This window comes from Struthio camelus, chromosome 17, assembly GCF_040807025.1.
Source record: "Struthio camelus isolate bStrCam1 chromosome 17, bStrCam1.hap1, whole genome shotgun sequence".
Taxonomy (NCBI): domain Eukaryota; kingdom Metazoa; phylum Chordata; class Aves; order Struthioniformes; family Struthionidae; genus Struthio; species Struthio camelus.
Genome location: NC_090958.1, coordinates 15,050,512 through 15,077,164, shown reverse-complemented (window position 1 = coordinate 15,077,164; position 26,653 = coordinate 15,050,512). Strand labels below are relative to the sequence as shown.

Sequence of the window (26,653 nt, the reverse complement as noted above, 5' to 3'; positions counted from 1 at the left end):
AGAAATTCAAGGCTCACATCTCCCTTCCAGACCAGTGGGAATTACATAGATAGCTCCCCATTTTGACTTTGGAAATGACAGCCCTTACAGAAACTTCTTTCCAGCTTGGATATTGATGCCTACTTATACTTCATCCTCCTTCTGTTTTCTCAATTTGCTTTAAACTGCTTTTCCCGTTTTTAAATTTAGTGGGAACAAGCCCAAACATTGCTATCAGATGCTTTCAGTCTTTTGCCACACAAAATTGATGTTAAAACTTTAGTTGCTGCCTGCACAACTAGACAGTAGATGAACTCTTGGGGGATTTTAAAAATTAAGGAAAGTGGAAATGGCCAAGTTACTGTGATTTTGAAAAGCGCCTACATTTTAAATAAGTTCTTAGCGTCTGAAAAGGTTTCTTAGTAATCTTGTTTGTATACTCCCAAATCACCTTGCACACCGGATAGTATATTGCATTTAAAGATAGAACATGAACATCACCACCTATACCAGCTATCATATTTCCTGCAGTGGTCTGATGTCAGAATAATTGTTTTCCTTATATCACTTGATGTATTCTTAAAGATTCAACTGCAATTTCTGTTTATCAATGGGTAATCTAGGGTGCTAAAAGCAATGGTCGAATGTACGGGAAACGCAGGTCCTGGGTGTTGAATCAGAGCCCTCTTGTGTTTGATGCTCACTCAGAGCACTCAGTATTGCGCAGCAGGCATACAAAAGAGTTCTACTTAAGCTCCTTTTATATTTATGAAGTTCCAGTTCAGCTTTTGAGGCGTCTTGGACCATGGATCCTTTCATATATTATTTACAGTTTTCTGCCTAACAGCTTGTGTATGGGCGCAGACAGTGGGCTGATTCTCTGTCACATTGAGGCCTTGGATTCTATTGCAGGAAACGTAGAGGAGGCAGAAGTTGCACCATACGGCCGTTCAGTAGATAGGGATATAGGATGCACTTTTTTCTATTTTAGTCCTAACCAGAGACAAAAGAAGTAAGACTGAATTTCTTGGTCTTGCCTGTTTAAATATCATAGTTGAATAGCGCTGACCATTTACAGGCCAAGTAAGGGAAGTGGTAGATTTGAAAATTGCCTTTGCCATAGTGTGTAATATATTAATAGCTTATACTTTAGTTTTTCTTAATCTGTGTAATACTCAGTTGTAACTGAGTTCAGTGGAAGTGAAATATGAACGTTTCCTTCTCTGCTCAGAAGTATAGCAAGGTACCTAATGATTGCTTCCTAATGCTGAGGACCTCTAATGATTGTAATGGTACCAGCTATGAACTCATTAGATAATGTGTCCAATATATTTCCATTTCCTCTGTGCATATCATGAATCTGAAATTCCTGAAGTTGCGATTGTAAAACTATATGTAAAACTTCAGTAGCCCTTATCATGACAAACTATGCCTTCTACAGTTTTTTTGTGCAGATACAGACCTGAAGTAATTAATCAGAGTAAATCCATTCAAATGCACAGTGCTTCCTTTAATGAAACCATTAGTAAAGGGCAGAAGATTGAGGATTCTAATTGCTGATAATGTGCCAGTAGTCAAATTTGCTGTGTCTTCTCTCCAGAAAGGTTTTGGGGAATTTCAATAGGATATTAACCTTTGTAATCATAGTTTTATATCAAACCCACTTAGAATTCAGATTCCCCAATAATGACCTATTGGAAAGAGAGAAACAGAAGTGACAGGTTATTACTTAACAACGGGTACATCAGTTCTGTGTTGTAGTAGTGCACAAAGCAGGAGTATCAGGCACAGTTGCTTGTCCAGCTTTTCCATTTTAAAGGTGTAGATCATTTTCATTTGTCCAGTGAAGGAGGATCATACTATTTGGCATGAGTGAAGCAAATAGGATCGTTTAGGATACAAGATATGTACTGTGTTATCATCTGTTTTGGAAAATTTCAGAATCATAAAATATAGGAGGGAAGGGAACCACAAGAGGTGCTCTGCTCCCTTTCTTCTGCTGCCTGACTTAAAGAACCTGTGTTATTTCTGCAAGATGTATATAGTGTACTTTAAAAATCTCTTAAGATAAACTGCATGTTTTGTTCTATCCCAGACAAGCTGTTCCAGCCCTTCTCTATCGTTATTTTTATAATAAGGATTGTCTTAATGTCAAACTTCAATCTTTCTCATTGCAGTTTAAGCCTGCTCCTCCAGGCCCCGACCATGAATATGGAAGACAGTTTAGTCTTCCTCCTTTTCAGAAGACTTCTATGTATCTGGAGACAGTGATCATCTTTCCACTTAATCTCTCCTAGGCTAAACAATCCCAATTCCTTCAGTCATTCCTCACAGATCATATTTTCGAGGCCTCAGATTATTCTCATTGCTCTTTTCTCTTCAGTTGATTCATGTCTTCCCTAAAGTGTAGTGCTCAAAACTGGACATAGTCCTTTAGCTGAGGCCTTGCTAGTGCTGAGCAGAGAAGGAGTACCTCACGTATCTTACAGGTGATACTCTGTTTATACATCTAACTTCAGGAGCATCCTTTGTTTTGATTTGTTTTTAAACCACAGCAGCATGAAATTGCTAACTTAGGCTCAGTCTGTGATCGACTAAAAACCCTGAATGCTTTTCTGAGAGCAGCTTCTCTTGTTAGATCTTCTCCTTCCTGAATTTAAAGAATTAGTTCTTGCTACAATAATGCAGCACCTTGCATTTAACCTTAATTGTATCCTGTTTTTCAAACCATATCTCCAATACTGGATTCACAGGGCTGGGCAGTCTTAGGAGCATGAGATTTCTCATGCAGGTCTGAGTGCTTCATGGTCTTCTCACGGGCATCCCACCTACCTGCCATCCTGTTTGTGTTATTATCTGACTATACATTGGGGCCACTGGTTATTCCACATTGCTGGCAGGAGCAAAGCCAAACTGGAGGAAGGTCTGGTGACTTGTAGGCAGGTTGTTTCAAGGTACACCCAGATGATGAATTTGCTCTGCTGCTCCTGGCACTTAAGTTTCACTTCACTGCATAAACACATCTCTTCGTTTTCATCTTCTCTTGGAAGTGGTTTGGGTTTTGTTTGTTTGTTTTGTGTGTATACGATTTTCTTATGCATCTGAAACATCATAAATTACCGTTGAATGCACACATGGATAAATCTCCAAGCCATACAGTATGTTTTATATCTGAAACGCATTTCTGTTTATGGGATTTCTCTTCCTCTGAACCTATCCCCTTAAATTAGATTTCTCTATCACTAATTCATTTCAGTAGCTAAAGACAAACTGGATCAGAGTAGAATCATTTCAAAGCAGAGCTGAGATAGCCTGTCATTTCCAGAAACCCTCTTTCTGCTCCTGCACCCTGGAGTCCTTAGTTTGCACTGTTTAACACTCTGAGTCACAAAAAATAAGTCAAGGCGTTAAGGGATTGAGGCAAAGATTTGTTTCCAAGGACATACAGCGCTTCCAATAGGCAAATAGGCAGTGAAAAATGTGCTGAACCTGCCTATTGGCGAGCCTGTCTGGGTTGTTCAGTGTTTGTTGCTGTGGTAATCTGCAGACAGAAGAGTGGTTGTGTTTATTATTGAATTCATAGTCACGATCGACTCCTTTGTGCCTGTTTCTGGCACAGTACAAGCAAATAAATACTTTGGGAAAAAATTTTCAAGTTTGGTTCACGAAAGTTAAATGCCAAAAGCCGCATATTTCCCTACAATACTCTGCTGTTAAAAAATGCCAGGCACCTGGCAGAACCTGTATGGGATGGGGGGTGTCCACCTTTGAAAAATAAGGAGTTCCTAAGAATGGCCTTAGACACTTTAAAAAATTTATAAATAAATTTGGCTGCGATTTACTATGTTGGGTAACAATATTTACATAAATGCTGTAGGAGTTACTTAGGGTTCTTAGTTTCCCAGAACAGTCAACATCCCTTTTCTTAACAGTTTTTTTAAAGTTTGTTGGGGTTTCTTACGAGAGCTGTTGGAAAACCTGAGAAATAACAAGCTGCAAGATGAAAAGAAAATCTGACCCAGAGATCAAACTCACTAAACTTGAATCGAAGACAATGTCTATTGAATCAGTGCCCCATTTTGCTACTGCTGACATCAGTAGTTGCAGTCTTCTCAACTTTGGTGCTAAGGATTTTGCTGAATATTTTATTCACTTTATAGAGCTGAAAGTTGAAAAGTTAGAGAAAACCTTGAAGTAGTTCCTGCACGGGAATCTTGGGAATACAGCAATGATGAAATAATTCCAGTTGTTAGAAGAGCTAGCTTAGCTGATGGTGCATTGAAAGGCTTTTGTATGCCATGACCCAAGTTCAAACTCCAGATTTCCTCTCATTTCTCTAAAGCTAGTAGTATCACTAACTCTTTCTGGATTCCTTACATTTCTTCATTGAACATATCAAAGGAAATTAAATCATCTTGAAACAGTTCCAAATACAAAGTTCACAGAGAGGCCCCATCTTTGCAATGGCCTTCGATTCAAAAAGTGATATTTTTTCTTCCGGACTTTTGCATCCTATCCCAAATGTTGCCAATCAGATCCAGTTTAGTAGAACTCATGTTTTGGAAGGTAAATGTTGGGAAAAGCAGCACATACTTAAAAAGTAGAGGTGACCTGCGATGTGTTCCTGCCTGGACTGAACTAAGCAGCCCTCATTTTGCTCTCTGTTTAACACTGTACGATGCAGCCGATGGTGGTTATTTAGCCAACATGTAGATGGGAGTTTACTACGTTTTACCAAGTTGAGCCTCACTGCAGGTGAGGTTAGATCATGAGCTGCTGAGAAATAACATGTTTCTCTTGAGTGTCAGCACAATTGAAGAGCTGGGACTTGTATTTTGGAAATCTCTTTGGCAGTCCCTTAACAGTGCTGTGCTTTGCTTTGTTTGCAGGACACGGAAATCCTGAACACGGCAATTCTCACTGGAAAGACTGTTGCCGTGCCCATCAAAGTGGTCTCCATTGAGGAGAACAGTGCTGTGACAGACATCTCTGAATCAGTTGAGTGCAAATCCCCTGATGAAGATGTCATCAAGGTGAGTTCATGCCGTGTGTTGGCTTCTGAAATGTCACGCCTTGCTTTACGCAAAAGGGTAATATAGTCCGTGATTCACTAGTGAAATTTAGTCCTGCAAATTGATCATTCTTTGGTTTCAGTAGCGAAAGGAGGAGGCTTTTAAAGACAAAGAGAGAGTTAAGTGCATCAGCACAGTCACCACACTGAGTTTCAGTAGAGTTTTGGTGTTTAATTTTTATTTATGTCCTTGCTTTAAAAGATCTTGATAATGTCATCTCAGGTCCTCTGTGTGCAGTTAATCATTCACTCCAAAAGCAGCTCTGCTGCGCTAGATAGTACTGCCTCTCCAGATGTTTCTCATCACCTTTCCAGCTGTGATTATCACCTCTGCAGCTGAATCAGTGGGACAGACCGTATGAGCCTTCCCCAGCAACTGCAGTGCAAAGTCATCCTGCTCGACTTCACATTCTGCTGAGGGCTGTTCTGAATTAACAAGTTGATTCTGCACAGAAGTGTCTGGAAAGCACTCACATGACCTGATCCACCAATTTAACACTAGCAGCTTAATGTCATGCAGTAACAAACACCAGTGCAGTGGTATCGTCTTAAGGCAACACAGCTATATCTGCTGTGAATATGTAGTCCCAGCCCCGAAGGGAATTCACAGTTGTGCAGTGAATCAGTACAAAGACAGTGCTCCGTGGGAAGCCCACTGCAGCTTTCCAGATGGGGCTTTCCCAGTGCATAGTCTTTGAGCAAGGGTGATTTTATCCTTGGTCCACAAGCATTTTGGAACAGGGGTTTTCTTATATTATGTGAGTGTACAGTGCATAGTGCCTTGGGCTTTGTGGTTATATTCTTTACTTGTTTTTAGTAGGCTGTCAGCTCTTCTGGGTGTATGGTGTACAAATAGCACTGCCACCGTGTTATGTATTGCAGGGAGCTCAGTTTGGTGGTTCACGGAAAGCAATAAAATCTGTGTAAACTTGCAGCATCTAGCAACTTGCTGCACTATGTACAATTTATGCACAAGCGTTTGTTATACCAGCAGCCAAGCAGGTGGGAAAAATAGTCATTCTTTGAACCAGTGAAGCCATTACAGAGAGGCAGAGATGGTTTTCTCCAGCTAGTGGACCTTCCAAAGACAAACACATCTCTCCAGTCTGCTGGAACTTGAGGAGCTCCCCTTTATCGGATGCTTCACAGAGTTTTTTCCAAAAAAGTCCTGTTAACCTTTTTTGCTATAAGGTACTCACCTAAATACAAATCAAAATAATAGCTAGAATTTGATTTGGGGTTCATCTTGATTGTAGCCTCATTGGAATCCACACTGAAAGTGTTCCTGAGGAATTAAAAATACAAGATAGCATTTACCAATTTAAAAAAACCTAAATTCAGGAAGGACTACTGTAATCACCGAGACAAGCCTTCTTCCTTAAACAGCTTACAGTTTTACCAAATAATTCCAGCCCCACGGGGATTTGTTCTTCCTGACTGTGAAAATGACCACTGAACTTCCAAGTCTTCCATTCAGAGAAGGACTCGTGCCAGGAGAACAAAATAAATCTGATGGATATTTGCTATACATCACCGCATGATGCATAGAAGATGACAGCACAGTGATTTCCCAAATAAAACTTCCTCCGCCAAAAAAGTCTTCTGGGTTTCATAGTTTTGAAGTATATTGATCAAGCAGAAAAGAAATTCCCAAATCTCACAAAAAAGCGAGTGTTCTTCTCGCAGTAATTGCAGTACATCTTGAACTCTTGCAGCTCTCCAGCTATTTGTTTGGAAGGACTGTTTCCTTGAAGTGCTATGTCCTTTGATTAGCACTTGGGACCCTGCTGTACTCTTCTCTGATTTTCTGCAGAAATAATTTATCTCCACTAAAAGGGTTTTTCTTAAAATGGAGTCTCTTTGTGCTAGCTGAACATTTTTAAGTGGCTTCTAGAAGCTTCCCTAGGTAGCCACTCTGAAGTTAAAGTGAAACAAGTAACTGGGGCTAACACACAATGTTTTTTGGAATCGACTGGAGAAATTTTTCAGGTGCAATTTCTTTCTCTTCAGAAATGTTTTGAAATTACTCAGATGAAGAGAGAGACTATCTTCTGTACATTTAGAAATATGTGCAGAATCCTAAGAGGAATGCGTCTGTGACACGTGAGTGCCAACTGCTGTAAATCATAGCATTAGTTAAAAAATAGAGAATTCGATGAAATACTTTGAACACAAATTTTTTATCATCTCATCAAAAAGGAAAAAGGGCTTTTTTCACGTAGAATGTTCCGGTTCCCAGGAAAGTTCTTAACATAGGGAAATTAAGTCTGGGGTTCAAGTCAAATTGAAATGTTCATCTTGATGCTGATTTTAAAAAGCACTCAAAGTTTCAAATCTAAGCACAAAGGCATTTTATTCTTAATTTGTTTTGGAAGTCTCAATCAAAATCTATGTTAAATTCATTGGATATATTATCTTCTTCTCTAAAATGTTGTTTTAGATGCTTTGTTGGGAATAACATTAGTGTTAAAAAAAGCCTAGTTATAAATTATACCTGTTGGTAGAAGATCATGGTATCTTCAACAAGGAATGTGTCCATGTGCCCAAGCATCCCTGTCATAGCGCCATCCGTATGTATTTACCAGCATGAAAGCTGGTTAATGAATTTAAACCACAAACTAAGAAAAATAAAGAGATAATTGATGAGAGCTGTTTAATACTTAGACATTTCACCTTCTAGAGGTTCACACAGATATTTTTGTTCAATTTCAGGTTTGTGGAATTTCTGATAACTTTAGATTCAGGCAATCGTACAGAATTACACTGGGAGTTGGAGCTGTTTGGTGCCTATTAGGACTTAGTCTGTAATATTTAGCCATCAAATAAATAAGTGTCCATTTGAGTGGTTCATGTAAAGAGCCCAGAAGTAATGTTTCTGCCCTTCCATTTGAATGGCCACCAGGTAAAAGCCTATTTGTATTAATTTTTGCAGTACCTTCAGTTTGGCTGCAATTATACAGTTCTCAGTGACAGAGCCTAGTGGACATCTAAACATAAGATCCATCTGCAAGTAACAGGTAGTAGTTTCCCCGGGAATAATAAGCATGGTCTCTAGGCAGCTCAGCGCATAGTCTGTGTCCTGGCTTAGTCCGCTGACTACAATTCCTTTCACTTTTTTAATAACTCTTAGTTTCAGCTCCTAAAAGCATTCTACTCCTTTACTTCCAGATTTACAGTTGATTTCATGAACTTTAAAAGTCTTTGAATGCTCTAGACCTTCACACAATGATCCAACCTTTTAGAAGTGGACAAAAAAGTGTATTATGGCAGTAAAAAACAAGTAACAGCCAAATTCAACTGTGCTAAGCTGGAATTTACCAATAGGATCTATATATCTGGATCCATTAATAGTAATTGTAGTTCCTTACCTAGACACCTTCTCATTTCCTGGAAATTCAACTGGATTGTAGCTGCTTTGGTGCAGTTTGCTCAAGCGCACACGTGGCTCCAGGTTCCTTGGCCATCAGGCTGCTAAAACAACTGTAGTTTCATGCTGTGGAGAGGAGCGGAGTTTCAGAGACTGGTAAAGCCTTAGGATATTTCCAGATTGCAAAGTCTTGGTGTTGCTTGGTGATGCTTAAAAAGTTGTAGATAGTTTTTCCATGGAAGTAATCGGAGTTCAAAAATCTTCTGTCTATGTGTATTTCAGAAGCTACTATAAGTATTTGGGGTTTGGATTTTGTCATTCTAGCTTTTATGCCATTGCTACATGAAGGGATGCCATATACATGGTATTTATTCTCATATTTGTTTATATTATTTATAATTGGTAAATTTAAAAAATGGGAAATAATCTCAATGTAGTTATCCTGTAGTTATCAGTTATCCTGAATCACGTTCTGAAGACCTTATTTACTAGTTTCTTTCCATTTTTAAATGGCATTAATAACATGGAGATGTTTTCAGATCAAAACATGGGTTCAAATAATACTATTCCATACATGTAGCTGCTATGGTCATCACTAAGAACAGAAACAGAGATGTTGCCTTAAAGATGACCCTCAGTAGTTGTTAATGAACGTAGGCTCTTGTTTTCTGGGGGATCGGTGAGCAGAGGGAGACATAAACACAGGTAAAGGCCACTGGAAAAATTTTTGGAATTTCTGATTTGAGCTCAAATCCAGAACAGTGTCACGGCACTGTCCCTCTCTTATCACCGTACATTGAAACAACATCCCAGATCAAAGCAACACTGAACTGCTTGTGGCTGAAAATCTGATAAGGGATTTTTATGGTTCAGCTCTAGCTTAATAGTGACAAGTACTGGAAATACTGTTGGTGTCAAAGCTTTCAGAACAATAGTGATGGGAATTATAGGCACCTGTCAAGGTTACAGTTCTTGTCTGAAGGCCTAATCCAGTAGTTATTTACACACATGAATAACTTTACTGTGAATACTGCTGACTTCAGTGAACCTACTCATATGAAATAATTCTATTGGATTCGTAAGTGTTTCAGAGATTTTGCCATTTGTGATGAAAACAGTTTATAAAATGAAATGAATTTTCACTAAATAGACAACAAACTTATGTTGAAAAGTCAGCTGTTAATTTGTGAATCTGTTCAGATTAAAGGCCAGTCTGGATGCTATATAGCACATGATGCAGGAAAGTCTCAGTTTGCCAGTAAAGAAGATGACAGAGATCAATGAACAGGTGTATACTAATTTTAATAGCTTATTTTCAAAATGTTATATCTGGAGCTATATCACAAGACCCTATTTTTCATTTTAATGAAAAACAGCCATCAGCTGTTATTTAGAAGACACCTGGCGACTGTCTTAATATTCCCAATCTTAAACAATTAGCTACACTTCAACCTCTTTGGTTTTTTATATAACTGCAAGGAAATTTCAGTGCTCTGCCTTGCTTTCAAGTATTTGCAAAACTTATATATATTTTAAAACTAGAAATGCTGTTTTCCCTTTGATATGCAGAGGAAGCTCTAGTTAGCAGCATCCATAGGCATTTTTATTAAAAGCTGAGTTATGCATTTTTCTGCCAGTAGGTTGAATGCAGTTCCAGGCTGAGTGGCTGAGCTGCAGGCAGCTAATAAAGAATCGATCTCTTAAGCCTCAGTCCTGCACTCATTAAAGCCATCAGCAAAGCTCCCCTGAAGTTTTAATGGTATCAGAACAGTTCCTCAGGCTCCTTAAGGTCTCGTCGTAGTACCATGGTTATTCCAAAGCAAAGATTCTTAACAAAAGTAAGAGTATGTGTTTACAGATGGCCTTTCATCATATTGTTTAGGCAACAACTAGAAAGTTTATGACTCTGACTTGAATCAGTCACGTACATTGAGGCAGCAAGATCACTTGCTCTCTGAAATACAGAGCCTGGATGCCGAGACCTTCTGCCAGTCTGATTCAAAAGCAGACTTCTGCCACCGGAGCTCAGGGAAAATGTCCTGCCTGTCACTTGTGTTAGCCTTACCTAGGAAAGCCTAGTTATACACACGGAAGCAAGGCTGATACAGTTAGTTCCCACACTCTGCACATGTATTGACCTGAATGGGGACCCCCTTCTCCATAAAGCTCATGGACTGGCTGGGGATAATGTCCTGCTGCAGCACCAGCTTCTGCTGCTCAGGCTACTCCAGTCCCCATGCTCACTGCATGGGCTCGGCTGCTCCTGGATCTCTTTGAACTTTCCAGACCTGCAGCCAAGAGAGAGCGAAGCCGGGACCCAGGGTATGGTGAGATGGGGACATGCAAATGATGACTGCAAGGGGAAGCAGAGTTTCGGAAGATTTCAGCCCATTAGAAACCCTGGCGCATTATGAGCACGTTACAGTTTTCCCTCAGACCTTCCGACTCCTGCTGCGTGTGGCAGGGCAAGCATCCAAACTGGCGTTGCATTTCTGCATCTTAGCAGACACATATTTTCTGTGTATGGGGCTTTATTACAAAGCCTTCAAGCCTCAGAGGATTTAAGGCTTCACATTATGTTTTTAGTGCAGGTTATAGGAGAAAATAAAAACAGAGGACTGACTAGAAAGGACTGGTTGTTCCTACCAGCAATTTTGATCCAGGAAGAACTCTAACTTCCAATAAAAAGCTTGTACAGTGAATATAACACGATTTATGGCTCATTTTTTACTTAGGTCAAATAAAACTCTATTTGGAGTTTGTTAGCTAGGTGGCAACTGTTATAGAGATGAACATGCTAAATAACAAGGAAGTAGATAAACTGCTTAAAACAGGTCTCATTCCTAACTCAGTCCTGTAAAGCAAAGGGAGAATTGGAAGGTTACACTAGACAGGGTTTCCAGGAGTCTAATATGGTCTAATAATAGACCAGCCGTACTCTGTGCAGTCACTTTAATGTAGTATTTGCTCATCTCTCTTTTATGCTTTTACAGGAGTCCTACAGGACTCAGTGAAAGCGTGAAGGGGTCGATCTAAGCAACAGCAGCTGGTGCCAGTCCTCCTCCACAGTAATATGCAGGCAGCAGCTCATGCAGGGTGGATCCCTCTTTCAGGTACTTCATCCCAGAGCACAGTCTAAATTGTACCAGCGCTCTCATATTAAGAAAAAAAAAAATTATCTAACTTTCTGGCAGGAGTGTAGAAAAGTTGGGCTGTTGCTCATGACGGATCTGTGCGTTCCTTCGCAGGTGTGCAAACCGTCTGCTCGCTCCAGGAGCAGGAGCAGCGTGCTGGGTCAGTGTGACGCTGCCTGAGAGCTAATGCAGCCCCGCTGCCTTGGGGCCTGGTGCCCAGGTGTCCGCCCAGGGCTGTGGGGACGCACGGGACAAGCACAGGCTCCCTGTGCTGTGCTGCGCTCTGCAGCGCACACCTTCCCAGAGGGTCTACCCCAAACGACTTCCCTGCAGTCTGAGTGCAGTAGCTGATGAACTATAAATACGCTTCCGACTCACCGCATCCTCATATAGCCCTGGAAGCCCTCAAAAGCAGAAGCCTTGTCTCTTCCCAAGTCCAAACCCAGCACCTTGTTTATCTGATAGTTCCTCTTTTCTAATACTTTGTATTCCTGTGATCTGTGTGAAAATGAGAAGTTTTAAAAACACAACAGAACAGTCAGAGCATGGAAATTCCACTGTTTTACTGGTCTGAAGCCCTGTTACTTTTTTGGCTTTTCTTCCAATAAATCTAATATGGTATGTTATATTCTGAACAGAATTGCAAATAGAAAGTCCATCCCCCATACTTTTCATAGTCCTGTGATTTACTGGAATCAATGTACATCAGCAGAGCAGAACAACTTCAGAAAAGCTTTAGAAAAATGAAGTTTTACTGCACACTTCTGTCAGGTGCAAATATGACATACAGGCCAGCAATGTGTGGAAGTTCTCTCATGAATGTATAGCACTGCTCCCCAGCAGCTGGCCTCTGTGGAAATAGAAACTCAAAATTGACATGGGCTGAGATACTTAAATTCAGCAATGAAAGGTGTAAATACCTTGCCATCACATAATATGCCAAAATTTCAAGGGCAGCTTAAGAAACATTTAAGCCGTGTCCTTGCAGACTTCTTTGGCTGTCATCTAGTACCTTCGCTCAGCTCGCCAGCTGTGTTAGTAATGTCAGTATGGAAAACCAGTACATCACCAAAGCAGTGTGGCAATAACGATGCCTGAAGTCCCACAGAAAGTGCTTCAAAATCAACTTCAGAGCTTCAAGATCAAGACCAAGCAAGGAAATGGGAGAAATAACATTAGACTTGTGACAGCTGTAGACTTGATGGGAGCATTAGCAGCAGTTTCCTCCAAACTTTTTGAGAGCAATACGAAGTCGGAAGAAACAACAGTACCCTTTTTTCCTTTTCTCCTAGTAGCTAAAATTCACACTTTGGGAATTTCTGTATTGCAGATATATATTAAGTTAGAAAACAGCAAGGAATGTGATGTTTACAAGTCAGCAACTACTGTCCAAAGTGTGTAGTTTAAAGAAATTAAAAGTCACTGCATTCATCCTGTGATCCTACTTTGCCACGTAAGCTATTTGGACAGATGCTGTGTATATGGCCTGGCATATCCCTACTGAGTAAGAGCCAAACTCTCTGCTCTTCCCTATTTTAAGAAATTACTTGACTCAAGAGTGCACAAAACAAGACAGATTTGGTTTTACGTGATAATGCTAGCTGCAGAGAGCTCCTGTGGCTCAGCGGAGCTGCGGTTCAGCTTCAGAAGATGGTCATTTGGGAGCAAATAGATGCCCTCCGGTCTCAGCTGGCATTTTGTGCCCCTTTTATTCTCTCAGTTCTGTCGCAGTGAATGATATTCAGTTAGTTAAATGTACTGCTTCTGCTCTGCAAAGCTGCCAGCAAAATCTTTGTAATGAGATTAGATAATGTACAGCCTTTTCCCTAAGAAATGCTCTCTAGCTTTGGGGGCTCTCTAGTTAGTTTTGCTAATCTGGCTGCTAATACTAAAAATGCAGACCCTTCTAAACAGAGCAATTCCAGATTGCTTCCTAAACTGCTACGGCTCTGATTTTACAGAGCTCTCCTCTTCTTCAGCCCTCAGGGCTTGATCCCTGTGTTATTTAGTGCAAGTTGCTAGGAATTTTGCCTGAGGACTGATTGCAAGGGGTTGAGGCCATATTTGGCACGTGGCAGCTGTTTACAAGCACAAAGCAACATTAAAACTCAAGCCTTTTTATCCATCAAAAATTGCAGAAAGTTAATTCTAAGAATGGCAGAATGTAAGAGGCTTAATTCAGTTATTAACGTGTAATACCTGCCCTGCTCCCATATCACTGTTTCCAGAATTGGAGTAATTATTCCACGCAACTATTTCCAGAAACAAGTTGGTATTTTTCTTTGTGTGGGTCTTAAGTAAAGACAACTTTAAGCATTATTCTTGACTATAACATGAAAAATCAAGTCTTTCACTTATTAAGATGACAGTCATCAGTGTTAAGCCTTCGTTATTGTATTTACCTTTAATGCTCTGCCTGTGCAAGAAGCTTTTGGCTCACTTTCCGAGACGCGGCGTGCAGCCCAGCTGAAGTTGGTGGGAATGGAAGGTGGCTCCGGCAAGTTAAGTCACACTAGCAATTAGCAGCTCTGTAATGGATGCTTCCTTTTGCAAGGCTGCTCTAACGGTGTCACAAAGTCTGTAAATATCGTTTCGGAGATCATGGAACAGCTCAAGTCTGTAGCTTTAGCTCTTACCAGACTTAAGCGGTTTAACATGAAAAAATAAATAGCGTAGGCCTTGAGACAGCTTCCATTTTCCAGTTGTAGCTTATTGATTATTCAGGATTATGCAGCCAGGCATTCAAATCCTTCTTAGGAAGCAGTTGCCATCACCTAGCATGCATGTAGCATAGGACTTCCTTTATGTACAAAATCATAGTATTGAATTGGAACCAAGGCTAGAGAGCTAGGGGCTAGTCTCTCTCAAAACTTCTGGAATTTAGTAGATAATAATATCCTTTCTACAGATGATATTTTTGAAAGAATGTTATGAAGGTCTATAGGAAGGACATGAATATTACAAAATTTTAAAAGAACGTCCAAAAATACATTGTTGTGGAAAGGTTACCGCTGTCTAGTATACTCTATATGATATTATGTAAAGTAGCGGTATATTCAACAGAAGTCATTCTGGTGCCCTATATTTCATGATGGAACAAATGACTGTTCACAAAGCTTAACCTTCATGTGCTTCAATTGCCCTTCTGCTATGTCAGAGTGATGATACTGAGCTAAAATACTACGAGAGTCGTATATTTGAAAAGTGCTGAACATCACTGTTCTTTACTAATTAACCTGTAACATTTTTCACTGAAGTTGATATTCCTGTAAAAGCTACTGGAAAAAGGTTTTTGTTCATAGAAGTGCTTTCATAAATACTTAAGCATTTATGTAACATTTGAATATTTGAGCAACACTTATATTCACATAGCCGAAATGGGTAAATAGGTTTACAGACCAAAGTATAAGATTCTGAACCTTTTCCAGCCAGATAGGAAACTTTATCAGAAAACCACTGCTCAAGAACTGCAAAACTTGTTATCTTAAATAAAGGATTAATTTGTTTAAGAACACTCTACGATCCTTTTTGTTGTGTCAAAATTACAGTGTGAAGAGAATGTGAGCCTAAGTCTTAGAGGAAAGATTGAAAGCCGTATATCACAAAACTGACCTTTCCGGACCTCAAGAAGAGAGCTCATCAGGGTTAAACTTATTCAGAAGTAGGGACTCCATCTGTGCTGCGTCTTGCTAAGAGACGCGGATTATTCTAAATTGCAGCAGTGGTCTCTTCACTACATGAGGCCATCGCACAAAGTGTAAATATGTTCTTCCAACAATAAAAACAGATTGTAGTAGAGACAGAAATAGGAGAAGAATCTCTGCGATGTATGGCTTCTTTACAGGAATGCAAACTTCTTTTCATCTATCATGTTAAAACTATTAGTCAAAAGGAGAAGAGTCAACGTCAGGAATACTAGACATGAAGGACCCTAGGGGCTCTATCACGCGGACCTACTGATATGTCTTTCTCCTGGCATGCGATATTCCTGCTGTTGCAGTCCAGACATTTTTCTGTGGATTATTCTAAGCTGACAGCTTGGTGCTATCTCCAAATGGAGTGTGGAACATCAAAGAGTTTTCCACAAACCAAGTGCTGAACCCAGAGTTAGATCTGAATTAGGAAATTACTGTCTTCATGCCAAGTTTGATGAAGAGGGGAGATAATATAGAAAATAAGGTAGAGCAGTCTCACTTTTGAAGGAGTGATCTAGAAATCACAACTCTTGAGTTATATTCTCAATTCCACCTCTGACCTTAGGACAAGTAATTTTGGCCTAATGTAATAAAAGTGGTCACTAATTGAGTGTTCCTCTACTTTACACATGTATCCAAACAAGGTACTCATCACCCACAGGCCCAGCTCATGCCAGTCACGTTTAAAATTTATCTCTAAGAATACAAGTTAATTTTAATCATTTATGTCTCCCTGCCTGCATTTACTGAGCAATAGCCAGCTAAGATCCTACTGGTGTACTTAGCAAATTCCTTTCCTACCATAATTATCTTCCTTTGATTTCTCCATCACGGTGTTGGGTTTTTTCACTTTAAAGTGATGGAAGCCAGGCAGTCTGGGAAGCAGGTGACAAAAACTAGAGTCTAAAATATTTATCTCATGAGTATTGAAGTATGTATGCCTTTATTTGCAGGAGGTTTTTCCAGGTCTACTAGGCTAATGAATACAAGCAGGACATCTACCATTACCATATCTCTTCATTTCTGTCCTGTTTTAAAGTTCCGAGACCTTTTAAACCTCAGGGTGTTTAATTAAGGCCAAGCCACACAAACTTGTTTCTAGAAAAGGGGTTGATAACTCACAAATATGCAGTATTCGTAAGCTCATTGGCATAATAAAAGCTTCCCTTTTTGTTGTCCTTTATGACTGTCCTTCAGAGGCCTGTTGGTAGAGACTGGTATCAGTCTCCAGAGGTGAAAAACTACTAAGGGATTAAACAAGCTTAGACTAGACTCACAGAGTCTGTAACACTCATTAATTTTTAGGTCTTCTAGTCGTCATTCATTCCACTACTGGCCACTACATATATGAAACAGAGCAGACGGTGTTTTGAGTTCACCACCTTTTGAAAGACGGTCTTAACTTATATTTGACATGGAATTTGTCTTGTAAAGCATCTGCCTCCACCTGTCTGTAATTGAATGAAGATTTCTCAGGAATCTGCAGTGGAGTTGAACTCAACCAAACAGGGTTACCCTATTCCTCCCTGTTACGGAAGTGTCAGCAGTCCCTTTTATGGCTGCAGAGTCCAAGGCAGTGTGTTGTCCCATTCTTCATGGTGACTTCAGGCAGCTTGTGCTGTGATAGGCTTCTCTCTTCTTGCATTTCTGCAGTGCAGAGCTCACTGTAGGAACACGAACTTAATCTGCAAAGTAGCAAGTAAAGGAAGAGACAGAGGTTTTGCAGTTGTCCAGGAACCTCGCTAGGAATCTCCTTAATATTCACTGTAACTAATTTGTTCATTACCAGGTGGAAAGCTGCATTCACTCCCCATATCACAAAGTCATCTAGTGCCATAGGTTGTGATTTAGGAATGACTCTTTTTTTTGATTTCCAGACAGTAGTTTGCTCTGTCAGCTCAATAAAATGTGATTTGTGGCAGAGAGAAACTATCCAAGTCATTTGGAAAGGCAATGGCCTTTGTTACAAAGGGGCACAAAAATATAATGGCAGAAAAGAGAAAGAAAAAGAAGAAACCTCTTGGGAATTGTGCTTAGCCCTGTCTTTTGCCGTCTGTTTTATTTTAGTTCTAATCTAGAGAGAAGTTAGAAAAATAAAAAAAAGGGAAAAGTAGCTGAATGCAGCTTAATAATGAAAGAAATTGCTGAAAGCATCAGAAAGCTCTTTAAAATGCAAAACTTCTTGCCGATCTGCTATGCAGAGTGGAAAAAAAAATCACATAAAGGAGGTGGCTAAGCAGGCTCTCTCTTCATCATCTCGCACCTCTTCAGATGCCAAAGATAAAAAGCAGTTTCAGAGCAGAACTATTTTCATGGTAAAAGCATAAATACTACAGGAGGGGAGAGACGTATCACTGTTCACACAAAATCTCCAGCCTTCCAGCCTCTATCAGAAACTTCCTTAACGTATTGTGGGCAAGACTCTGAGATGAGAGGTGGTCGTTGAATTGTTCAGCAACCTTCCCATGGGTGTTTTAAAACACTGGTGAAAAACAAAAAGATACTGTCATCGATCAAAAATATTTAGACAAATACACTGTTTTAATTTAAAGGATTTTCAGTTCTAATTTGCTCCCATTTAATTTATTACTCTTTTTAATCTCCCTACCGTTCTTCCTCCATGTTTTCGGTTCTCTCTACCAGACTTGTGTTCCCACCTTTTTTAACCCCATATAAGAACAGAACAAAATAGTGTTACATCTGCTTTGAAAACCTCCAAAAACAAGATGACTGTGATGTGATTTCCATCTGAGTTGATCTGAGCTCAGAGGGTCTGTTACTATGTGATGCAGTCATGTAATCCTCTCTCTTTTTTTTTTTTTTTGTGAGGGGGTCTGCTTAGCAAATCAGACCTTACACATGCCTTCTGATGCTGTAAATTGTAGCAGAATTAGTAGATGGAAATTTGTTCGCTGAGACTGAGAAATCTTTTTTATTTATATTTTTAAGTGATACGACATGAGACAAAAACAAGGGAAGTGATCCCACTTGCTGTTATTGCGCTTAGCCTTCTACAACTAAGCTTACCTGAGATGCAGTGATTACAAGAAGCTGCAGACTATGGAATAGCTTTAATTGAATATTTTAGAGAAGGAGTATCCTAATCCTGTGCATATGGAGAGCACATTCACATTGTGAAATGGATGCTGAGTTATTGCTCCCTTCTCCCTTTTTGCCCCTGTGTAGCACTAGCTGGGAAGTCTGTAGCCTTTCTTTGTCAAAAGCAATCAATGTTACTTCAAGAAGAATAGCTACCTGAAAGTACAACAGCTAAAATGCATACAGTAATGCAATCCAATATAAGCTTTGGTCCTACTGTACTCTCCATGTGCTGCCTCTTTATCAGAAATAAAGGAACAGAAGAAAGAGCATGTGTAAGGACATTAACAATGCTTGTACTTGGTGAAAAGAGTAATGTTTTCCTCATTGCAAGTCCTAAAGACCTGCCACTGTGGTTGATGCATGTCCGGTAATAAATATTAACCTGTAGCAATTTTAAGGGCTGCCTGGTAGCTCCAGCAGCCACTTCCTTAGGATGCTGGATATATTTGTTTAGCCATTTGTTTGTTGCATATCCATGATGGCATATAGCAGCTTTATAAATAAAGTTGGAGATTGGATCTCAGCCCAGAACCATTTAGGAATTGCAGTTTTGCTATTATTATTGTTGTTGTATTTTTTCCCTGACAGTCGCATTTGTTCTATTACTGACAATGTTGGGCTTTAGATAATACTAAATCATACACCTAGGCCAAACCTGGTCAATCTGAATCTGAATATGTTACCAGAATTCTTTTTCTGTTTCAGTATGTGGATGAATAAGAAACTCAGACAATTAACTGCCTCAGAAAGGTTCATTCATTTGCCTTTGGGAGCAACTGCAGAAATGAACAGGATGGAGCCGGTGTCAGAATGGGAATGTTTGCTGCTCCAAGCAGAGTTAGATTAGATCATACTGACAAGTCTCCCAAAAGCTTCTGCACAAAGGAAGATCGGCTAAGAAGAGAAGAGCCGTATCTGAAGCTGCTTTTCAGATGTCCCAGAGACAGGGCCTTCTCCCCCAGGCACACCAACTTGCTTCCTGTTTTGCTCTAGAAGATGGTCTGCACTCCAGGTTCAGTGCCGCTCTCTGACTCTCATTAGCCAAGGCTCCCTGAGCTAAGTGATACTCACACCGGGTGGGGGGAAAGGGATAGAGTTGAAATGACTTTCCCGAGATCACAGAGGAGGACAGAGATTAGAGTACCTGCGAGCCAGGACTTGTACCCAGCCCTGCACTGAGGGCGATGTGCCACAGGTAACATTTACTCATGGTATATTGTTTAGGTGTGAATTTCTTTATGCATCTATGAATTCAGTATCTGGAGAGAAAAGTCATCCACGGGACATTCCTATTTCCATCAAACAGCAGCTAAGCAGCAGGCTTGCATTATATACCAGCAGTGAAAATAAGAGGACTGAATGCCCCCAAATACGTCCTGATAGCTGTACACAGCTCTAGGCAGAAATAACTCCTAGACCAGGAAGTCAACGCTAGCCCCTGACTAGTTAACTCTTGCTTGCATGTGCTGTTTGAGTTGTTTTCATGAGAAGCACTTCCATGATGCTGTCCTCTCCCATGGTGAAGCCGATGCAATGGCACTGCAGCCCACCTAGGACAGGCTTCTGAATCATTGTATTATATTATCTATTGTATTGTGCATCTCTGCTGCATAGGACTTTTGTATGAGACAAGTAGTCATTCTGAAACAGCCTAATGTGACCTAAGCCCTTTTCAGTATTACCATTCGAGTAGCACATGTAAAAAGAGGGCATGCCATTCGTATTTATAAAATGAGGAGATTTCCACCACCTTCACGCTGTTTAACTTGCCTTAGATGGTGTGAGGCAGAAGCCTAAACAAGCAGGTGGGTCTGATATTGTAGCATGTAATACTGTTTTCAGTGAACACAACCCCATTGCAGCATAAGCCTCTTCAGGGAACGTGTCATAGAAGTGTTTGTGCAGTGTTCTCAGAAGTTTCCTCTTGCAATCTCACCATCACATATTCTACCAGAATGCAAGCAGTGCCTAGTCCTGACGGAGGATACAAATAGGGTGTGGATATCTGACGGGGAACAGTTTAGCTCCTGTATCTGTGGTCACAGAGGGCACCCATCTGTTTGATTAGCCTGGGGACACGAGCATTCATTTCCAGCTGCTAAACCTCACTGGAATAAAATGGTATTGGAAAGGGGGAGTGGGGTTTAAAGGGAGCAGATGATAGTATAAATAGATATTCAGGTGGGAGACGTTGCCACTGCTAATGATACTTGTTACGGATGATGAAATAGGATTCTGAAGGGATAGGAGCAGAACTAGGAATCGAAGAGATCTGCTGGGTTTACTGTTAATTTCTGCAGACATACCAACTCATTTAGTAAAGTAACAGCTCCCATTGCTAGCCACTTAATGTATGATTAATGTGCCACAGGATTTCCCCAGACATTTATGACACCTTTAGGAATAGATATGACAATGACTTTATCACATGGAGTCACTTCATGCTATCTGCATCCCTCTTAATGATTTATATATTCGGGAGTGATTTTATCACTAGTACTCAGTAAGGTAATAAATGAGAAAACTCAATGGTCTGTAAATTATAACATTGATTAAAGCAGTGATTGCTGATATAACTCTTACATGACTATGCTAATGCTTGCTTATATTTCAGGACAGTATTTACATGTTAATGATAAACCTACTGCAGTGTTTAGAAATACTTTACAGCTTTAATCAAAATGTAAACATTTATAAACAGAAAACATTTATTGCGGTTACTCTTCAATGGATGAAATCCACTCCAGAGCCAGCTTTGTCTTTAGACTAAAAGCACTGTCCCTGCCATGGAGGTCAAAATTCATCAGGACAGAGCTTTGGTTTGCTGTGTACCTGCAATGAGACCTGTCTTGATCTGTTGGGCTCCTCTTGACCAAGCTGTGAAGGAGCCTTGCTCATTATCAATTCCAGAGAGCTGTGCTCCGCTAGTGGCTCATTGCATAACAAACAGAAAATCAACCCCTGCTTTCAGAAATAGTATCCAGTCTTCAGGCATCTCCAACATAATTATGCCTCCTGAGCTTATGAGGGACTTCTGTGCTCAGCTGCTCGTGTTGTAAAAGGCCATCATTAACATGCATAAAGAGAAAGGAGTCTTTTCGGTTTGTGTTTGTTTCTGAGGTGCCAGGGTTCCACTTTGAGCCTGTTTTGTCACAGCAATTACCTTCTCCTCTTTCTCTCTCTCTCTCCTTCCTCCCCCTCCCCTAGGTTTCTGACAGATGTGACTATGTTTTTGTCAATGGCAAAGAAATGAAAGGCAAGGTGAACGCACTCGTGAACTTCACGTATCAGTATCTGAGTGCTCCCCTGCAAATCACAGTCTGGGTTCCACGCCTGCCTCTTCAGATCGACATTTCGGACACTGAACTGAGCCAAATAAAAGGCTGGAGAGTCCCCATTGTTTCCAACAAAAGGTGAGTTTGAGTCGCTCAGTTTCTTGAGTGTTTTTGTGAAATGAATAGACTTGATTTTAACCCTCAGCAAGAACAGCTACGGCACCTGCACCCGAAATGCAGGGTCCTTCCCTGAGGAACAGCAATACTGGAGTCCGCAGCTTTGCCCAGGACATCTGCAAACATAATAAAGCTTTTGAACTCCGTGAAAGTTTTGGTCCTTTGAGTGTGTGTGTTGTGTGCAACAGAGTACAGTGTGACGCTGTGGTAAGGTTCACTTATTTCAATTGGCCCAAATTAATAAGTGCTGTTCAGACATACCAGCTTAGGTGAAGAAGCAGTATAGTCCATTCATATGATTCTTCATCAGACTAATTAGCCATGAATCAGCAATGGTACCAACATAGCAGAAGGGAGGGCTGTTACTTACGGGGGCACTTTCCATTAGCTAATTTCCTAGTTAGCTAGGGCTAGTTAATGTCAGTTTTCACTGATGTTCTTGAAAACATTTCTTTGTGCTTCATTTTTTAATGAAAAAAGACCCACCAGAGACAGTGACGATGAGGATGAAGATGAACGGAAAGGACGAGGATGCACTCTCCAGTACCAGCATGCCATGGTGCGCGTCCTGACACAGTTTGTAGCTGAGGATTCTAGCCCTTGGGGTCAGCTGAACTACCTCCTTGGCTCAGACTGGCAGTTTGACATTACAGACCTCGTAATAGATTTTATGAAAGTGGAGGAACCTCATATTGCCAAGCTGCAGGATGGCAGGATTTTGATCGGACGGGAAGTAGGAATGACAACAATGCAGGTACTGTGATCTCGACTAGATTCTGCCATTTCCATACAGTGGTCTGCTATCTTGAAATAGGATGATTTCCCATAACATTCCTGAGGCCTTCTGCAATGCCACACAAGGACGTTGGCCTAAGCTAGAGGCATGCAGCATGGCCAGAAACTGAAAGCCATAGAGCTTTCAGAGACATTTAGGAGAGGCAGCAGTTCAGATTCAGTGAGAAGTCAGAGCCTTGGCCCCATGCGGATGCAGGTTGCCACCAGCCAGCTGATGGGCACCATTTTGACCCTCAGACAAAGAGATCTTTAGATAATGCTGAGTTTCTTTTAACTAATTTAAATAGTAATTCAGGAAACAAAAATATAACCTGGCTAATAACCCTGAAAGGCTAATAGCGGAATTTGCCAACACCGTATCCCAGTTCCCCCTCTAACTGAATCCTCTCTTAAGCCAATGCACGAAGAGTGAATAAAGCTTGTCCAGGGTGGGATAAAAGGGGGAGAAAAGGGGATGTGCATGGACTAGCAATCCTCAGTTTCCTAAAGATAGCCATATGGCCATCAGTCTCATTAAAAGGAATAAATCCTAATACCTTGATTTTTCATCAGAAGCACCAAAGGCAGAGGAATGAGTATTTCCAAGCAAAGACGTGAAGGACAAATCCTGAATGGTGCTAACCTCCCTTTGAAATGTTTGAGAGAGAAGCCTGATGAGCTCATCCATACTGGGACCCCAAGTAGCAGGGGAAAAAAGTTTTAAATCAACACTTTTAATGAAGTTTGGTGCAAATAACAGCTGATACAGGATGCCTCTCAGTACTGGGTGCAATGTTCTCAGTCGTAACTTCTCTACTGAACCCTTTTCCGCACCCTCTGCATGAAACCAGGCGGCCTTCTCAGTGTGTTCTGTCACTTCATTTCTGTGCCTAAAACTTTGAAGATAAGAGGGGATAATGACCTAAGAAAGTGATCAGCCTTCTCCTAAATGCATACTCTTGGGTTTCTCCAAAGGTTTTGTCCCCCCTGTCCGACTCCATCCTGGCAGAGAAGACAGTGACTGTGCTGGATGACAAAGTGACCATAACAGACCTTGGAGTCCAACTGGTGGCTGGGCTTTCACTCTTTCTTCAGCCAAGCACAGCAAGTAATCGGGCTATTGTGGCTACAACCATTGCCCAAGAGCTGCTTCATACTCCTAAGCAGGTAGTGTGCATTCCAGTTTTTACTGTTGCTGCCTTTTGGGATGGGTCAGTGTTTTATCAATGTGGTATACTGATGGTGTTTCAGTGGCAAGTTTACAAGCTAAGCACCAAGGTATAGCCTTAGTACATGTCTGTGGCAATCGCTGCCCTCTAGAGGCACTCTGGAATTGTCCTCTCAGTTCTTCCCTCGAAATATGGACTTAATCCTAAGTAAAAATTCTGACTACACTTCAGTTTGTATTATTTACATTTTTAGTACACTTTCTTTAAATAATGCAACATCTGTGGCTGTCCCGTGCCTTTATTATTGCAACACAGGCAGTCTGTGGACAGTGATCCCTGTTTGCTATATGAGCGTGCCCTTGTTTTCCATGCCAGCGAGCACAGAGCTGCATGTATCACAACAATTTAGTATTTTGGAGGGCTATAAAATAGAGGCAGAAGAAAGCCAAATGCATTTGTTTTTCCTCCTGGAGTCACAGCAGACTGCCAAGCGCCTTTCTTCTTTTATTTTCTAGCTGGAATTTTGGGGGGGTTCATCTTTCAGTTCATTAGGGTATCACTCTGCTGATCCTGCTTAAGTCAAGCCAGCAAATTTCCATCGCCATAAAGGGAGTCTTTCAAGAAGTGTATTTCAGGTCACAACCCACAAGGAAAAGAGGACTGGAGAATGACACCAGATCAAGGCAAATGGTTGCTGTGGAACAGATTAAAAACAAGGGTCAGTAGCAATGGAACAAGCGGTATGCTCATTCTTCTTTCAGTCAGTTGTTTTGACAAGTGGGGCTGGGGACCATGCAATTAATGCCTTCCACAGCTACTGCTTTCACAAAAACTCTATTTCACGTCGCGTAAGTAGGGAGAGAACTCAAGTCAAGTTTTATGGCCCATTTTCATGATTATTGCTACCTAATTTTCTGGAACATAAAAATAATTTAGATGATTGTTTTATAACTTAGTGACAGAAAAATGCCCAAACTAGAAGGACATGCTGCCCATCTGTTCAGTTTAATTCATCCTGTAAACGTAAGAATCTTTATGTAATTAACCCATTTATACCCTTCTCCAGGGCTTAGAAACCACTCCTGACATATTGTCTTCAGACAAAGACTGTAAAAGCAAAAGCTAAAGCATGCCTAACCTAGCTCTGCTATGTAGGGCAGAGTGCACTCTTTGTCCTCCAGCATCTTTGGAAGTATCATAGCTCTGACTGCAGATAAAAGAGATTGTAAGTCTGGAAAGGCTGCACAAGTATTTAATCAACTAATCAGATTTATAGATATTCTGTCCTAAGTATACAAAGACATTTATCAAAAGCAGGTAGTGACATATTAGTACATGGCATTCCAGTAGTGCATAACATGTCATGTCATGTCATATTGTATTACGGCGCGGTGATATGATATGATATGACATGTCATTATACATCACTACAATTGGCAAGCTATGAAATAATAGAAAAGAGTAAAAAAAAACCCTATAAATACAGTTTCATAATTTAGTTTAGTTTAGTTTAAATATTGTTTATAAAAATTTAAAATCATAAAATAGGTTTTATTTTGAAATGATCTTTCCTAGCATCTTTGTTATGGAATGATGTTCATGAGATATTTTGTTGAAACTGATGTTCTTTTGCAAAACAATTTCAGTTTCCTCAGAATGGCACTTTCTGACACAAAAGTGATGGGCATACCAGGCTCCCATTCTGAGGCATACCTTCTGATTCTGGTACTGCTGGATAGTGCGGTGATGTTGCTACTGTCCTCAGCCTACAAATAGCACTACTGCCTTGTGCCCTCTGAAGACACCGACTGTAAAACAGGAGGCGAGAGGCAGTCAAACACCTTTTCCTCAATAAGAGAAGTTTAAAATCTGTTGTTTCTTCTCCAGCCTTCAAGTGGAAAAAATCAGGATCTGGATTCCATTAGAAGGCATTGGAAAAAACTTTTCTAAACGAGGACCTGAAAAGCCCAAGGAAACCTAGTTGCTTAGTAGCAATCCCAGATTAGTCAGTTTTTTCCACTCAAGGCATCTTCTGTCTCGTTCTCCAGCAAACTTAGAGCTACTTGTTCTTGCAGAAACCCACTTCCGTCTCTCCCTTTCAGCCCCTCCACTCTGGAACCCTTCTTCCCATCACCTACGTCTGTATCCCACCCACCTCCCCTTCCCTGGAAGAAAGAGAAGTGGCCCCCTGCAGAACGCTTCGCTGGGAATGTTGCTTCTGACGTTGAGGAGTTGGTGATGATCAGCTCCTCCTTAAGCATTATGAGATTTGCTTCTTGGTGGTCCTGGTCTCACGCTGGGTCACTGGGGACACAGTCCCCCAGCTATGAGGCCCTTCCATGGCAGCTTCATGCCAGAGGCCTGTGCTAATTCCATGCGCTGTGGAATTCACGTCCCACTTGATTATAAACCACTTTTTGTTCTCAGGCCTAAACTTTACTCAGCCTTGTACAGGGAACACTCCTCACCCAAGATAGGGCTGTTGAAAAGAGACCTTAGGGACTTTGCATTTGCATCACTAAAATACAGGACAGGAATGTCAACTACAAAATGTGTTGAAGGGAACAATCCTAACATAGGAATGGCCTATAGCGTCACATACAGCTTTTCCTTTTGTTTGGAATATAAATGCAGGATATAACACTTCAGCCACTTCTCCTTGGAGCGTTTAATGCAAATGCAGGAATGCTTGTGGCTCAAATTTATAAGAAGTGACTAGCGATTTGGAGCATACCAGCTGAGATCCCTACTGGAGCTGGAATTTCAGAAGGGAAGTGCTGAGTATTTTCTGAAAATCAAGCCCTTTTGAAATAGGGGGCTCTTTTTCTCAGGGACAGCCCAGAACTAAGCATATACTTGTCAGTATATGAATGTTGCAAGGACTTCATTATTGAAGTGTGTTTTTTCCTG

General features: G+C 40.7%; 1 protein-coding gene across 1 annotated transcript in view; it reads left to right on the top strand.

The window, feature by feature from the left end:
- The window catches only part of TMEM132C (transmembrane protein 132C), a 224,707-nt gene that overhangs the window by 185,318 nt on the left and 12,736 nt on the right, over positions 1–26,653 (top strand). Inside the window, exons 5-8 of the mRNA XM_068911183.1 lie at positions 4,869–5,012; positions 21,556–21,761; positions 22,281–22,554; positions 23,550–23,741. Of these exons, the coding sequence (XP_068767284.1) occupies positions 4,869–5,012; positions 21,556–21,761; positions 22,281–22,554; positions 23,550–23,741 (816 nt within the window). The remainder of the gene's footprint in view (positions 1–4,868; positions 5,013–21,555; positions 21,762–22,280; positions 22,555–23,549; positions 23,742–26,653) is intronic.